The sequence below is a fragment of the Coregonus clupeaformis genome, chromosome 30, assembly GCF_020615455.1.
Source record: "Coregonus clupeaformis isolate EN_2021a chromosome 30, ASM2061545v1, whole genome shotgun sequence".
Classification (NCBI taxonomy): domain Eukaryota; kingdom Metazoa; phylum Chordata; class Actinopteri; order Salmoniformes; family Salmonidae; genus Coregonus; species Coregonus clupeaformis.
The window spans coordinates 30,920,681-30,937,987 of NC_059221.1; the positions used below are offsets into that span (position 1 = coordinate 30,920,681).

The window sequence follows — 17,307 nt, forward strand, 5'->3', positions numbered from 1 at the left end:
CACTATCGGTATTGCACATAATGCAAACAATACGGGCACAGAATCAATGTCTTGTAAATTGTATGACACATTTCTGTATTGGCCATTTGGCATTACATTTTGTGAATACTGCATGCATTTATAAGAAATAATTTTGTAGTGCAAAAAGTTATTCTGAGATCTGATAATGCGCAGTACATCTGCAATGTAGGCGACCTGGAACGCCAACCTGGCTTAGTTCAAGAGGTTCGGCCAGAGCTGGGCGCTGCGCGGATTCGATTACAAAATACAGTGTATCTGTTTCATAGTTGCAGCGATTTACAGATTATATAATCTATTAAGGAAACTAAAATAAATAGTTGACAGTTTTAGGTGTGACCTCCGAGTTTGCTGATTATTTCGCTACATCGACCCTCTTGGATAGGCTATGGTTTGACGTATGCTGCGTTCAAAACAACAGAACAGGGAACTCGGAAATCTCTGACTTAAAAACTAGAAAGAGGCCCAAGTTCCCGAGGTGAAATTCCGAGTCGGATGATCATTTAAATCGATTTTTCCCAGTCGGGGTTCATTTTTTTCCCCGAGTACCCAAGTGTTTTGAACGCACTGAGGTTGGAAGTCGGAGATTTCCGAGTACCCAGTTCCGAGTTCCCAGTTGTTTTGAACGCGGCATCAGTCGTGGAATTGTCACTGTCATGCGCATTTGGGTTGTTGTTGACTTTTTTTTTATGACAAGTTGAGGCCTCGGACTAAATTAGGAAAGGAACCCTGTCCCTTGTCAGGGAAATCCGCGATGGAGGGCATGGATTTGGATCTGGACCCGGAGCTTATGCAGAAATTTAGCTGCATGGGCACTACCGATAAAGACATCCTCATAGCCGAGTTTCAGAGACTGCTTGGGTTTCAACTGAACCCCGCTGGATGCGCCTTCTTCCTGGACATGACCAATTGGTGAGCTCGGGGACTTGTGGCCTCTCTGTGTTTGCTAATGCTAACTTAGCTAGCTAGGTAGAGGATTGAGCTAGTTAGTTAGTTGCATAACGGATAGTCAGCCAACAGTTTGTTTGTGATTTTTATTTTTATTTACAATTCAACGAGCAACAACTATTTTGTGTGTCTATTCTTAGATGTAAAATGTATTTAATTGGATTGTCATTTGGATTGCTAGCTAGCTAATTGGCTACAGCTAGGACTTCCTTGGTTGAAATATCATTGACAGATGAGATGTGGGTCTATTTACTATCATTCTATAACGTTACTGGGGGACGTGTAAATTGCATATCTGCATTTTCTAGTATACATGTATGTTACCGTCAGACTAATTATAATGTCTGGAGAGGGTCTTCTTGAATTAACGTTAGCCTGGCATCTTTAGCAAGAGTTGTCATCATAGCTAGCTAGGCAACTACAACCAATGAGGCTCGTTGGTCCACTCTGATTTTCTTTTTCAACAATACATTTATTTATTTCCACATGAAAGTGTCCAGGCATTACAAGACCCCGGCCTAGGTCACAACAAGTTACCAAGCATATAATTAGAATACCAGAATGGACATGATTGTTATTATGACAGTATAAAAGGTCAGCCGTTTTGCCGGTTAGGGAGAGTATAGATCAGCCATGGTCTGCCAGTGCTGTGATAAGATATTGTGTAAAACAATTAATTGTATTATTATATGCACAGCATGTTTGTTAGCCAGCCAACCAGTTTAAAGGTGCAATATGCGGACATTTCCTGGTTGCTACAATTCTAATAGTTTGCCTAATTTCAGTTTATGTAACAAAAGAAGCAGTCATTCTATGGAGAATCATTGTACCATTTAAACCACTGTGAAATATAACCAAAACCAAAAATAAAACATTTTCAGCTGTTTGAAGCTGGTGTGAAAAATAAAAACCGAAAGTAAAATACACAAAAAAACGAAACATAAGAACGTGTAGCATATAAATAGCTCACATAGAACATCTACCGTGTCTTAGACTTGCTTTCAACGAGAATGACAGATCTATAACTCACATTTCTATGTGAATTTGGTAGTTGCCCAAGAAGTTACATATTGTAGCTTTAAGGCTTTGTCTAGACTTGACAGTTCATGCAGCTTTAGTATTCTGATCATAGAGTTCTGATCATGGAATTCCAAGCGTGTCATGCATCTACAACCACATTTAAAAGTCTACCGTGTCTACAGTGTGTCCGGATTCCCTTTTCCCGCGCTATATTCAAATGCCAGTATGCATTCTACAAACAGTGGAATAGGCAAAATACGATAACACAACAAACTATTATGACACCTCTATCGAAAGGTGAGTCTCTCACGAAGACATACATGTCAGTTGCACTAGGACACCCACAAGACTCACCTGAAGTTAGCCCGGTACCACACTTCAAAACTTCCTTTTGATATTTTCTTTGACTAGCTGTTTTTCCATGTATGAATCTGTTATTCAATGCGTTTCTATGGGCTAATAGCAGTAAGGCCAAATTCAGTATTTCATCAAATAATTTGGTTATTTTCTATGCCTAAAGGGGTCCTAAAATTCCAAATCAAATAGCTAAATGATGCTTGCTATGGCCATCTTAAAACAATTCCATTTGTTAGCTTAGTAGAACCCTCCCCCAGGCTTAGACACTAGAGGAGTCATTGGATGTGTCTTCTGTACGGAGGAGTTTTGTTAAGAGCCCCAATGCTCGTTCTGAACATTAACACGCATCGCTTGCGGTATGGTTTTGGAAGCATAAGGACCTTTCATATCAGCGAGAAATAATTGTCAAAAGGTTAAATTGATACACACCTTTTTATAGGGTTAGCGTTCCCACATGGCCATATCTCCATGTTACAGCGCATGTTTACGGAAGACAGAGGGACCACCTGTGATAATTAGTTATCTAGCATGCTCCGAACACCTGTGTGCAACAGAAGAAGCCTGCCAGAAACGTGTTGTCACTGAAAAATACTGTTGGTTGCAACTGTGATAAAGCCGGTTAAAACAGTGTACAGTAAGTGTATATTTAGCATTTGTGAAATTATTTTGATGTGATATGAAAGTAAAGGGCTTTATGTTTCTTGAACCGTATCACAATTGAGAATCATTTCACGTTTAGATAGACTTTTTGGCTGCCAGAGCCAGTCTACCTTTGAAAATAACATAACTTCCTTGGACCTTAAGGAGTAACCGTAGGCTCCTTAAGAGTACGTCTTGGGCTAACTGCTGATATGCCAACATTCCATACATACAGTGCAGTCAATCCACAGCCATACACTGGCTGAAATCAGTTGATGATAGGACTTATAAATGCAACAATTACTGATATTGTATCATTATAACACAGCTTTACAAGAAAACAAACACTAAGACATTTATGATCTGTCTACATATATTTTAAAGCTATTTATACAGAAAATTGGTATAACACCTGTATAAACTATTTATAGGCCTAACTTTGACAATATTTTAGGTTGACAATAATTATATTCCACAATATCTTATCACATGCCTTACTTTTATTTTCCTGCATAAGTAAAGCAGGAAATGCATCTCCAATGCCTCTACTGCCATTCATTCCAATTAGACTGTTTTGGATTTCTCCCTGACCACCATAATGGCTGCCGCTTTCATACCATTCTGGAACTTTTAAGGGTTATGACATAGCCCCTCTAGTAATTTAATAGGATCTCTATGGTACCAAGACCCTCCTTTAGATCATGGGCACGTACTGCAGTCAGCATGTTGTGCAGTTCAAGTTTCACATGCAGCAATGTTGCAGGTGGAAGTTTTGCCCCCACACAGCAGTGTTCTGCTGTGGAAACGTTTCACAATTTGTTTATTAATGTAACTATGTACACAATACACATCATCATGTCTCGCCGTTGTTTGTCCTTGGTAATGTTACTGGACAGTTTATCTTCCATGGTTGTGAACTTTATAACCCCATTCATTGACTGTTAAATGTTTACAGTTTTGCTTTGCTACTGACTAGGACTAGTTAACTAACAACATCATGGCAAATGGGCATTCGAAGGCCTTGATTTGGAATCATGTGAGACTATGTATTTGCACTTCCAGAATGCGCTGTCTAAAATTAGAACTGCTGCACTCACGTATGACAGTAGGTATGTTGCTGTACATTCAGCTTGCAGCATTTCTGTAGTGTTGCTCTGAGGAACATGCATAATTCAAAAGGTCAATGTCCACTAAAATACATCTGGCCAAATTGTATGAGCAAGGAACATTTTGAAAGGGACTAAAAAAACTTCTCAGAGCATGTAATTCCTGTTGACCGGCTTGTTAGTTAGTAAAGGCCTTTAGGGGTGGTGGCTTCAGTGGGCTTGGCTCCCTCTCGTTATCAGTGTGTCCCTGTCCTTATTAGTGTGTCTGATTTAAACAAAAATAGAACTGTTTGGCCATAATGACCATCGTTATGTTTGGGGGTGCTTGCAAGCTGAAGAACACCATCCCAACCGTGAAGCACGGGGGTGGCAGCATCATGCTGTGGGGGTGCTTTGCTGCAGGAGGGACTGGTGCTCTTCACAAAATAGATGGCATCATGAGGAAGAAAAATTATGTGGATATATTGAAGCAACATCTCAAGACATCAGTCAGGAAGTTAAAGCTTGGTCGCAAATGGGTCTTGAAAATGGACAATGACCACAAGCATACTTCCAAAGTTGTGGCAAAATGGCTTAAGGACAACAAAGTCAAGGTATTGGATTGGCCATCACAAAGCCCTGACCTCAATCCTATAGAAAATTAGTGGGCAGAACTGAAAAAGCGTGTGCAAGCAAGGAGGCCTACAAACCTGACTCAGTCTTTTATCTTTGAGATGATTGTCTTTGTTAGGCAATCCATAAAATAAAGCCTGCGAACTACTGAGGAAAGCCTCCTTGATATATTTATTCCCCATTAGTAAATGGTTTTACATGTTTAGCAATACACTGCGCAACTTTATAGCTCCCCTCTGTAGCTTGATTTTTGACTGCATGTAGATTTGTAAACACACTGCTTTGCTTTTCATACCTGGACACGGCCCTCTTGATTCCTTCAGCCGTGTCCACCTCATCCTTTAAGTTTTTCTCATGTCTCGTTTCAAAATAACGCTGTACACTTCATGTCCGACGAACAACAGTTTTACAACAGAGCGCAAACAGACCGGTCCTTCAGTAAAACGTATCCATATTTATCCAAGAGGCAATAAATGAGCGGACATCTGCCTTTTCTTTCATTGCTGATGACATTTTGTGCCCTGAACTTTTTTAAATAACAAAATAAGGCTTGCTAGCTTCTAGCCATGTGAAAACGAATCTCATCTTATAATAATAATAATAATAATATAATAATAATAATATGCCATTTAGCAGACGCTTTTATCCAAAGCGACTTACAGTCATGCGTGCATACATTTTTGTGTATGGGTGGTCCCGGGGATCGAACCCACTACCTTGGCGTTACAAGCGCCGTGCTCTACCAGCTGAGCTACAGATATAACCAATCTTCAGTGCTTCCTTGGTTTTGAATTTGGCGTGAGAGGCGAGGCGGGTCGTCTAGCGCTGAACTAATAATATGAAACTCCTGCAAAATCATGAAAGCCCATTGGCTAATCAGGATTTGACATACCTTGAACTACAACGTTGCAATGAATACCAATGCAATTTCGAAACGAATGCATGCAATTTCAATTATTTTGTCCAGTTTATTTTTTAAAAAATTAACCGGCAAAAATAAGTGAGATAATAAACGTCCAGCCAAGGCTTAGCACGCCACGCAAAAAAAGTAATATATATATATATATATATATATATATATACATTTTCTTAAATCAGCATCTCTACATGTATGACAGCCATTCCATTCCAGTGTCTGTTGAATTCCAACCCAGGCACACCTCATTTTACTGAATTAGGTGCTGATTAGGTGATCACCTGAACCAAATCTTATTTAACGAGGAAAAGTATAAAGACCACTGCTGTGGTCATCACTGTCCTCTTGCAATAGGACCAGCTGGATGGCAAAAACAGTGCTAATAGTACCTCAAAAGTAATATTAATAAAAAAATAACTATTGCCAAAAGAGTTGAAAAGGAACGTTTTGGGTGAGGAAAAGAAGGGTTCAATTCTGGCTTTACTGGCAGAGGGATACAGTGAGCGTCAGGTTGCTTCCATCCTTAAAATTTCAAAGATGGCGGTTCATAAGAACAAGGTCAAGCAACAGACATTGGAGACAACAAAGCTACAGACCGGCAGAGGGCGAAAACGACTCTACTGACCGGGATGACCGCCAACTCATTCGAATGTCACTCAACAACTGTAGGTCCAGAGACACTTGAAACCCAACCAATTTTTAAAAAAATAAATAAAGGTGGTTGTCCCACTGGCTGTCCTAAGTTGAATGCACCAATTTGTAAGTCGCTCTGGATAAGAGCTTCTGCTAAATGACTTAAATGTAAATGTAGAATGACATCAAGTGACCTACAAAAATAATGGCAAACGGCAGCTGGGGTGTGAAGTGCACGGCGAGGACGGTTCGAAACAGGCTCCTAGGGGCAGGGCTGAAGTCGTGCAAAGCTAGAAAAAAGCCCTTATTACCTTTTTACATTTTAGTCATTTAGCAGACGCTCTTATCCAGAGCGACTTACAGTTAGTGAGTGCATACATTTTTCATACTGGCCCCCCGTGGGAATCGAACACACAACCCTGGCGTTGCAAGCGCCATGTTCTATCAACTGAGCTACAGGAGACCTTGTCACAACACAACTGATTGGCTCAAACGCATTAAGAAGGAAAGAAATTCCACAAATTAACTTTTAAGAAGGCACACCTGTTAATTGAAATGAATTCCAGGTGACTACCTCATGAAGCTGGTTGAGAGAATGCCAAGAGTGTGCAAAGCTGTCATCAAGGCAAAGGGTGGCTACTTTGAAGAATCTCAAATATAAAATATATTTTGATTTGTTTAACACTTATTTTTTTTGGTTACTACATGATTCCATATGTGTTATTTCATAGTTTTGATGTCTTCACTATTATTCCACAATGTAGAAAGTAGTAAAAATAAAGAAAATCCCTTTAATGAGTAGGTGTGTCCAAACTTTTGACTGGTACTGTATATAACAAATATTTCATGAAGCATTGAATTTGGCCTCACTGCTATTAGCCCATAGAAACACATTTAATAACAGATTCATACATGGAAAAACAAGATGGTCAAATATGTTATCAAACTTGTCTCTCCTACAGTGCATTCTGAAAAAATTATTCATCAATCTACACACAATAACCCATAATGACAAAGCGAAAACAGTTTTTTTTAAATTGTATTTTGCTAATGTTTAAAAAATAAAAAACAGAAGTACCTTAAGTATTCAGACCCTTTGCTATGAGACTTTAAATTAAGCTCCGGTGCATCATGTTTCCATTTAGCATCCTTGAGATGTTTCTACAACTTGATTGAAGTCCACTTGTGGTAAATTCAATTGATTGGACGTGATTTGGAAAGGCACACTCTTGTCTATATAAGGTCCCACAGTTGACAGTGCATGTCAGAGCGAAAACCAATCCATGAGGTCGAAGGAATTGTCCTTAGAGCTCTGAGACAGAATTGTGTGGAAGGGTACCAAAACATTTCTACAGCATTGAAGGTCTCCAAGAACACAGTTGCCTCCATCATTCTTAAATGGAAGAAGTTTGGAACCACCAAGACTCTTCCTAGAGCTGGCCGCCCAGACAAACTGAGCAATCGGGGAGAGAAGGGCCTTGGTCAGGGAGGTGACCAAGAACCTGATGGTCACTCTGACAGAGCTCCAGAGTTCATCTGTGGAGATGGGAGAACCTTCCAGAAGGACAACCATCTCTGCAGCACTCCACCAATTAGGCCTTTATGGTAGAGTGGCCAGACAGGAGTCACTCCTCAGTAATTGGCACATGATCCCCGCTTGGAGTTTGTCAAAGGGCACCTAAAGGACTCCCAGACCATGAGAAACAAGATTCTCTCGTCAGATGAAACCAAGATTGAACTCTTTGGCCTGAATGCCAAGCGTCACGTCTGGAGGAAACCTGAAACCATCCCTACCCGTGACTCATGGTGGTGGCAGTATCGTGCTGTGGGGATGTCTTTCAGCGGAAGAGACTGGGAGACTAGTCAGGATCGAGGGAAAGATGAACGGAGCAAAGTACATTGAGATCCTTGATGAAAACTCTGACTGGGGGGGAAGATTCAACTTCCAACAGGATAACAACCCTAAGCACACAGCCAAGACAACGCAGGAGTGGCTTCGGGACAAGTCTCTGAATGTCCTTGAGTGGCCCAGCCAGAGCCCGGACTTGAACCCGATCTAACATCTCTGGAGAGACCTGTAAATAGCTGTGCAGAGACGCTCCCCATCCAACCTGAAAGAGCTTGAGAGGATCTGCAGAGAAGAATGGGAGAAACTCCCCATATACGGGTGTGCCAAGCTTGTAGCGTCATACCCAAGAAGACTTGAGGCTGTAATCACTGCCAAAGGTGCTTCAACAAAGTACTGAGTAAAGGGTCTGAATACCCTTAAAACATTTACAAATAAACGTTTTTGCTTTGTCATTATGGGGTTGTGTGTGTGTGTTTGTTGATTAAAAAAAAGTATTATTATTTCTTTTTTTACTAAGGCTGTAACAAAACGTGGAAAAAGTCAAGGGGTCTGAATACTTTCCAAAAGCACTAATATCTGAAAGATGTATAAGAAAGTTCAGAAAAATATAAATCGTAATTTACCATGGAATTACCTGTACACTGTGTGCACAATTATTAGGCAAGTCAGTATTTTGACCATATCATCATTTATTATGCATATTTCCCAACTCCAAGCTGTATAAACTGGAATGCTTATTGGATTTAAGCATATCAGGTGATGTGTAATGATGGAGGGTGTGGCCTAAGGAGATCAACTCCCTATATCAAGGTGTGTATAATTATTAGGCAGCTTCTTTTCCTCAGGCAAAATGGGCCAAAAAAGAGATTTAACTGACTCTGAAAAGTCAAAAATGGTAAAAAGTATTTCAGAGGGATGCAGCACTCTTGAAATAGCTAAGAAATTGGGGCGTGATCACAGAACCATCAAACGTTTTGTTGCAAATAGTCAACAGGGTCGCAAGAACCGTGTTGAGAGAAAAAAAGACGCAAATGAACTGCCAAATATTTGAGAAGAATCAAACGTGAAGCTACCAGGAACCCCATTATCCTCCAGTGCTGTCATATTCCAAAACTGCAACCTACCTGGTGCCCAGAAGTACAAGGTGTTCAGTGCTCAGAGACATGGCCAAGGTAAGGAAGGCTGAAACCCGACCACCACTGAACAAGACACATAAGTTGAAACGTCAAGACTGGGCCAAGAAATATCTGAAGACAGATTTTTCAAAGGTTTTATGGACTGATGAGATGAGAGTGACTCTTGACGGACCAGATGGATGGGCCCATGGCTGGATCCGTAACGGGCACGGAGCTCCACTTCGACTCAGACGCCAGCAAGGTGGAGGTGGGGTACTGGAATGGGCTGGTATTATTAAAGATTAGCTAGTTGGACCTTTTTGGGTTGAAGATGGACTCAAACTCAACTCCCAAACCTACTGCCAGTTTTTAGAAGACACTTTCTTCAAGCAGTGGTACAGGAAAAAGTCTGCATCTTTCAAGAAGACCATGATTTTTATGCAGGACAATGCTCCATCGCATGCATCAAAGTACTCCACTGCGTGGCTAGCCATTAAAGGCCTTAATGATGAAAGAGTAATGACATGGCCCCCTTCCTCACCTGACCTAAACCCTATTGAGAACTTGTGGTCCCTTCTTAAACCGTCAATTTACGGTGAAGGAAAACAGTACACCTCTCTGACCAGTGTCTGGGAGGCTGTGGTTGCTGCTGCACAAAAAGTTGATTATCAACAGATCAAGAAACTGACAGACGCCATGGATGGAAGGCTTATGACTGTTATTGAAAAGAAGGGTGGCTATATCGGTCACTGAAAATGTCAAATGTTTATTTGTAAATTTTGAGTTGTTTGTTTATTATTCTCACATTAACAGATGAAAATAAACAAGTGAGATGGGGAACTTTTTGTTTTTCATTTAGTTGCATAATAATTCTGCACACTAATAGTTGCCCAATAATTGTGTGCACACAGATATTCTCCAAAGAAAGCCAAAACCTCACTTTTACTTTCTTAAATATTCAGGTTTGAGGTTTTATTAACATTTTGGATTGACCGAGAGCACTGTAGTTGTTAAATAATACAATGAATCTTCAAACATACAACTTGCCTAATAATTGTGCACACAGTGTATACCTTTTTACGTGGAAAGGCCCTATTCACTTCCATTCATTTGTTGGCCCGGTACTGTGAGAAGACCGATTTTCCGGGATGTCTCCTGGTCTGACAAACTCGGCCACCTATCATTGCAGACGGATGTTGATGGGGATTTTTTTTGCTTTGAGCCAAGTATGAGGGGGGCCTCAAGCAGAGAAATTATATTTATAAAAAAAAATATATATATATATATATATATATATATATACAGTGAGGGGGAAAAAAGTATTTGATCCCCTGCTGATTTTGTACGTTTGCCCACTGACAAAGACATGATCAGTCTATAATTTGAATGGTAGGTTTATTTGAACAGTGAGAGACAGAATAACAACAAAAAAATCCTGAAAAACAAATGTCAAAAATGTTATAAATTGATTTGCCTTTTAATGAGGGAAATAAGTATTTGACCCCTCTGCAAAACATGACTTAGTACTTGGTGGCATTGACAAGATCCTCCCGTGTAGTTCTGGGCTGATTCCTCACCGTTCTCATGATCATTGCAACTCCACGAGGTGAGATCTTTCATGGAGCCCCAGGCCGAGGGAGATTTGACAGTTATTTTGTGTTTCTTCTATTTGCAAATAATCACACCAACTGTTGTCACCTTCTCACCAAGCTGCTTGGCGATGGTCTTGTAGCCCATTCCATCCTTGTGTAGGTCTACAATCTTGTCCCTGACATCCTTGGAGAGCTCTCTGGTCTTGGCCATGGTGGAGAGTTTGGAATCTGATTGATTAATTGCTTCTGGCTCCCAGGTGTCTTTTATACAGGTAACAAACTGAGATTAGGAGCACTCCCTTTAAGAGTGTGCTCCTAATCTCAACTTGTTACCTGTATAAAAGACACCTGGGAGCCAGAATTCTTTCTGATTGAGAGGGGGTCAAATACTTATTTCCCTCATTAAAATGCAAATCAATTTATAACATTTTTGACATGCGTTTTTCTGGATTTTGTTGTTGTTATTCTGTCTCTCACTGTTCAAATAAACCTACCATTAATATTATAGACTGATCATTTCTTTGTCAGTGGGAAAACGTACAAAATCAGCTGGGGATCAAATACTTTTTTCCCTCACTGTATGTGTGTGTGTGTGTGTGTGTGTGTGTGTGTGTGTTTCATATGGTATGTATTAATTTGTAGATGTCCATCATCCATTTCACATATGTTATGAATTTGCAAAACGTATATGTTACGAATTCCAATTTGTTGCGGCTAACGTTAGCTTGGTGGCTAACGTTCGCTAGGCTATGGGTAAGGTTTAGAAGTTAGGTTAAACTATTAAGGTTAGGGGAATGGTTAGCTAACATGCAAAGTAGCTCAAAGGTAGGCCACTAAAATGTGCAGTTTTGTCACAACACAATGCCACAGATGTCTCAAGCTTTGAGTGAGTGTGCAGTTGGCATGCTGACTGGAGGATTGTCCACCATAGCTGTTGACAGATAATTTAATGTTAATTTCTCTACCATAAGCCGCCTCAACGTTTTTTTTAATAGAAACCGGCGAGTGGTTTGCTGATGTCAACGTTGTGAACAGAGTGCCCCATGGTGGCTGTGGGGGTTATGGTATGGGCAGGCATAAGCTACGGACAACGAACACAATTGCATTTTATCAATGGCAATTTGAATGCACAGAGATACCGTGACGAGATCTTGAGGCCCATTGTCATGCCAGTCATCTGCCGCCATCACCTCATGTTTCAGCATGATAATGTACGGCCCCATTTCGCTAAAATCTGTACACAATTCCTGGAAGCTGAAAATGTCCCAGTTCTTCTATGGCCTGCATACTCACCAGAGATGTCACCCATTGAGCATGTTTGAGATGCTCTGGATCGACGTGTACGACCACATGTTCCAGTTCCCGCCAATCACCAGCAACTTCGCACAGCCATTGAAGAGGAGTGGGACAACATTCCACAGGCCCCAATCAACAGCCTTATCAACTCTATGTGAAGGAGATGTCGCGCTGCATGAGGCAAATGGTGGTCACACCAAATACTGACTGGTTTTCTGATCCATGCCCCTACCTTATTTTTTATTTCTTTTTTATTTTAATTTTTTTAAGGTATCTGTGACCAACAGATGCATATCTCTATTCCCAGTCATGTGAAATCCATAGATCAGGGACTAATGAATTTGTTTCAATTGACTGATTTCCTTTATATGAACTGTAACTCAGTAAAATCTTTGAAATTGTTGTTTCTTATATTTTTGTTCAGTATATTTGCGTTTACTATGTTACGTCTAATCTATGAGACCAAGCTTAATTCAGGCACTTATGTGCTCAAATCTGCCATTTTCAACCCGTATACGGGTACGAGTGTAACGGGTTAAGTTTACTTCAATAAACAGCCCTTCCTTTAGTAGAAATATGATCTTTTTGCTTCTGATTTCCTTGCTTTATTTCCCCCTCTTTTCAACCTCCACCCTGTGCATCAAAACGGGGATAGTTGTGTTTTAACTGATATCCATTCCTTTCCCCCATTTACGTCTCTCATAGGAACTTACAAGCAGCCATCGGAGCCTACTATGACTTTGAAAGCCCCAACATCAATGCACCATGCATGTCTTTTGTTGGGGATGTGACGATCGGTGAGGGGGAGTCTGTTCCCCCTGACACACCATTCACTAAGACGTGGAGGATACAGAACACAGGTTGGTTGAAGTGAAAAGACCCTTTAGGAACTGCACACAGTCACAGCCAGTGTTGACAAGGCCTTATTGTGCTCTCATAGCTCTCAGGCTTTGAAGTTCCACCCTAGTAGTAAACAGCATCCCTAACAAGCTACTGATTGTTACTGCGGCTGGCAATTGAGGTTATGGTTTATTAATTTCTTCGTGTAATTTGTTTGTCTCTTGCAGGAACAGAGTCGTGGCCCCCTGGGGTATGTCTGAAGTATGTTGGAGGGGACCAGTTTGGTCATGTGAACATGGTGATGGTGCGCTCATTAGACCCCCAGGAGATGGCTGACGTCAGTGTGCAGATGCGCAGCCCAGTGGCTCCTGGCATGTACCAAGGCCAGTGGAGGATGTGCACAGCCACCGGACTCTTCTATGGGGGTGAGAAACTTTATTTGGCAACCAACTAAATGACTAGCACATAACTGTTTATAACTGTTTATTACAGATTAATAAACTATCTATAAATGTATTTATTGTTCAAACCACTCATAAACCTTTTTTACAGCCTTTATAAAGTATACTTTGATGTAACGTGTTACCGCAGTCTAATGTTGAATTCACCAAAGGCAACGTTTTCATCACTTGAATATATTGAAGGTCTAATGCTTATACTGGGTGTAGTTTTAGAATACCTTTCCCCCAGTGGAGTGTTAACATTGTTCTTTCCCCACTGTAGATGTGATCTGGGTGATCCTCAGCGTGGAGGTGGGAGGCCTCCTGGGTGTGACGCAGCAGCTGTCCTCCTTCCAGGCAGAGTTTAACACCCAGCCTGCCCGCAACGTGGAGGGAGACTACAACCCCTTCGCCTCTCCACAGAAACACGCCGGCAGCAACGACAACAGTCACCGTGACGATAGCGGTCTCAAGGACCCCGCGGACACCTGGGAGGGTGGCCCGGACCAAATGCAGCAAGAGCAAAATGGACGGTCACAAAACTCTGTGAATATAGCAACAAACGGTCTCCAAAGCAACCTATCAGTAGTGACTTACAGCCAGGTAAGGCCTAATGAAGCAACAATACCCTTCAATGTTTAATATACTATAGCTCATCAGTATAACCAAAACTTTGTATTTATTAATATTTTTCTATATCCACAAAATGTTTCTTTATTTTCCCCACAGGGTATTCACGGACCCTATCCTTTTGGGCAGTCTTAAAACATGGGAAACATCTTCACAGCCAGGCAGCACTGTGTTCCTGGATTCACACCAACTAATGAGGGAGGAGGCTTTACCTGTGGCTGGTGGAGTATCCTGAGATTCATATAAACACTTATGCAAAGTCCCCCCTCCACTTTACCGCAAAACAAACAGAAACCAGAAGACAAAGCTGCTCTGTTCTGTCCCAGCATACGACTCAACCAACAACATCCCACATCCAGTGTATGCATGTGTGAATGCTAAGTTAAAAATGAGAGTGCTACAAATCTTTTTAAAAGAGATGAGACAGGTTTTTTTTCTGATCTTTATTTTTTGTTTTTTAGTTGTCGTGTCTGAATGCAGTTGAGACTACAGTGTTGAAAGGAGGAGTGTGTGTCTGTTTGCGTCAGTGTGCTTGCGCGTGGGTGGGTGTGTTTGCGTGTGTTCTGCAACCTGAAAGAGACAGACTAGGGAGGAAAAGCCATTTATTTTGCGTACTGGTCCTCTAGTTCTTAAACTGACTTTTAAAATTGTAATCTCTGTTCTCTTCTTACTTTTTTATCCTAATTTCACAGTGTATACTTTTCAGGGACAGGAGAGTAATTCCACAAATTCAGCAGCCTGATATGTATGTGTTGTTGTTGATGTTTTCTGGTAACATCAAATGAAGAACAGCTTATTCACATACAAATCCTGTTCACTATTTGCTGTAGCTTCACTTTTGATTATGTTACTCTGAAGTTGAGCTAAAGTATATCCATCCACTAGAGGGAGGTCTTTATCAAAATTGCAGTTGCCCAGTCCTGTCAACAACAAAAAAGAAACATGAACTAACATCTACTCAAATCAGGGTCAATAAGTGGAAAGTAGATTTGAATCACCACCCTGTAGGTTCAATTTGTTTTCATATGGCTTCATTTGTTCTGTGAGATTGCAAAAGTCCCCATGTTGCAAAGCAGTGACGTTTCTGGCTTTTATCATCTTGAGTTGAATGTATTTGCTGAATGTAGAGCTATGTTGTTTTGAAGCATCTTTGCTTATTTTGCCCAAAGATCTTATACATTTGCCTTGAAAAAGACAGCTTGATTTAATAATGTTTTCTGATTTTTCTAGCAATTTTGCTAATGATGCATTGTCCTGGGCTTTGGAATAAACTGTTGAGGGAAAATTCTGAATTCACAATTAGTGTCCTCTTGCTCAGACATTAAAATGTTAAACAACTCATTCATTTAAATATTTGTTTGTACCGGTAGTCAATTCATTAGTTCCCCAACAGTTATGTAAAGAATGTGTTAAAGGTTCTGAACAGTCATTCAGAAAAGTACTTTTTCTCTCATGGCTAACTACCAGGAAGTTTGAAGAGACAGGCTGAGTGGGCAGGGCGCTTCTATTCATGACTGACAGCTCGGCTTGACTGACAGCTCTTTGAAATGCCTATGTCAAGCAACTTGGATGCAGTGAGCGGTGTTGCAATACAATTATCTCAAGCTAATTTGGTAATACATAAAGCAACTCAAACAACATTGAAATTTGCATCAATGATATAATTAGTTTTTATACATCTCCCATTTGGCATGTCTCTTGTGATGCGGTTCACAGCAGCACTGACGGATGTGTTGACATGACAACTACGTCAGAACTACGTTTTGAACGACCCCCCCCCCTTTTGTTCCATGCTGACTGAAGATCTAGCTAGCCAGAAACTAGCTAACACCAGACACAGATGAATGGGGAGACATATGTGTCTTTTCCACAGATGAATAGGGGAAACTTTTAATTATATTTGCTGATACCCTACAGTAAAGTGTTGGCACCAGTAGAGTAGCTATCTAGCTATATAAACCAAGCCCCTCCTTAAACACGCCTTCTCCGATGTTGGTTACAAGGCGGTAATTATATAAATTAGGTAAGAGAATATCATGTTACCATTAGTGTACTTAAAATGAGAGTTAAGGTGATGACACCTTCTCCCCTTAATAATGAATCCAAGTGTTTGACATGGGGGAGGGGACCAGTAACTTTATGATCAAACTTTATCATTGTAGAAGCAACGGTCATTTTTCATACTTTGGTCATCATACTTTGTTCTAGTTTCATCCAAATCTCATTCAATTTCATGAAAAACATGATTTTGACTGTTCATGACCTTTAAGTTACTTGCACTAACTGGCTAATCTCTATGCACTGAGTAGTTTGGCCTCCAGCCCAAACGTGAGATATTTTACTATTGCTCCTTATGATGGCCAGTTGTCTTTTCGCTTCAGTTTCATGCCTGGAAGGCTACATGCCTTGACCTCTTGGTTTTGTTATCTTTCCATCTGCAACCAGTGAAGACTTTGACAACCTGGCTAGCGAGATTACCTTTTTCAAATATTCACTTTGCAACAAACAGCAGCACACTCATTTACCCCCAGGGATGACTGTGTGTACTATGACAATGTCACAGCAGTATCATTGTCCAGAACCACACCTCCTGTCATGGTTAATCTGCCAAGGTAACAGTTTCCCTGAAGGCAGTTGGAAATATCTTAGATCAATTGCATGTGCTCTTGAAACTTATGAAGCATGGTAATGACAGAAACATTTCTCCTCGTGGTAAAAAAAAACGTATACACTGCCCTCTAATCTCCCTGGTTGCGTCTCAAATTGCCCCCAATTCCCTTTTATAGTTCCCTTACTAGATAGGGAATAGGGTACCATACCATTTGGGACACATCCCCATTCTTATCTTTTTCATTTACAATCGGATGTCATGTATGTACTGAGTGATATGTTTGCTTCTTTTTGGGTTTGGTAGATTTTTCTTTTCTTTCTATGAAGTTTTCAGGGGTCAGAGTGGTGAATGGATGACTTGGCGCTAGAGTTCTACAGCAGCACATTTATGAGACACAGAGTCAGAGCAAAGAAATAAAAGCCCTTTTCCTGTATGTTTGAATTAACATTTGTATGATTAAATTATCACTGAAAACCAAATGCTGGCTGTTTCTCCATGGTCTTTATTTTTTACATACTTTATCTTGCTTTCACTAGTTTTGCAGTAACAGTAATACATTTCTCTCCAAATTAAATTTTTTCAACTGATCACATTTAATCATGCACTAAAGACACAAACATGTATTTATTGTGTACAGGTAGTGGAAATTGATGCCTGTAACATTTACCAAGCAAGCAGCTTAAGA

The 17,307-nt window shown here is 40.5% G+C and overlaps 1 protein-coding gene across 1 annotated transcript; it reads left to right on the forward strand.

Moving 5' to 3' along the window:
• The first annotated feature begins 208 nt into the window (after positions 1-208).
• On the forward strand, positions 209-17,101 carry LOC121545615 (protein ILRUN). Its single transcript, XM_041856292.2, has 5 exons — positions 209-930; positions 12,807-12,961; positions 13,169-13,366; positions 13,665-13,984; positions 14,111-17,101. Exons 1-5 carry the CDS (start codon positions 773-775, stop codon positions 14,144-14,146), a joined length of 867 nt encoding a protein of 288 aa, XP_041712226.1. The 5' UTR covers positions 209-772; the 3' UTR covers positions 14,147-17,101.
• The last annotated feature ends 206 nt before the right edge of the window (positions 17,102-17,307 follow it).

Excerpts from the sequence above, each read along its gene's own strand:
- LOC121545615 (XM_041856292.2), top strand. The coding sequence starts at position 773 with ATGGAGGGCATGGATTTGGATCTGGACCCGGAGCTTATGCAGAAATTT. Across the intron at positions 931-12,806 it reads TTCCTGGACATGACCAATTG|GAACTTACAAGCAGCCATCG; the intron begins GTGAGCTCGGGG and ends CGTCTCTCATAG. Across the intron at positions 12,962-13,168 it reads GTGGAGGATACAGAACACAG|GAACAGAGTCGTGGCCCCCT; the intron begins GTTGGTTGAAGT and ends TGTCTCTTGCAG.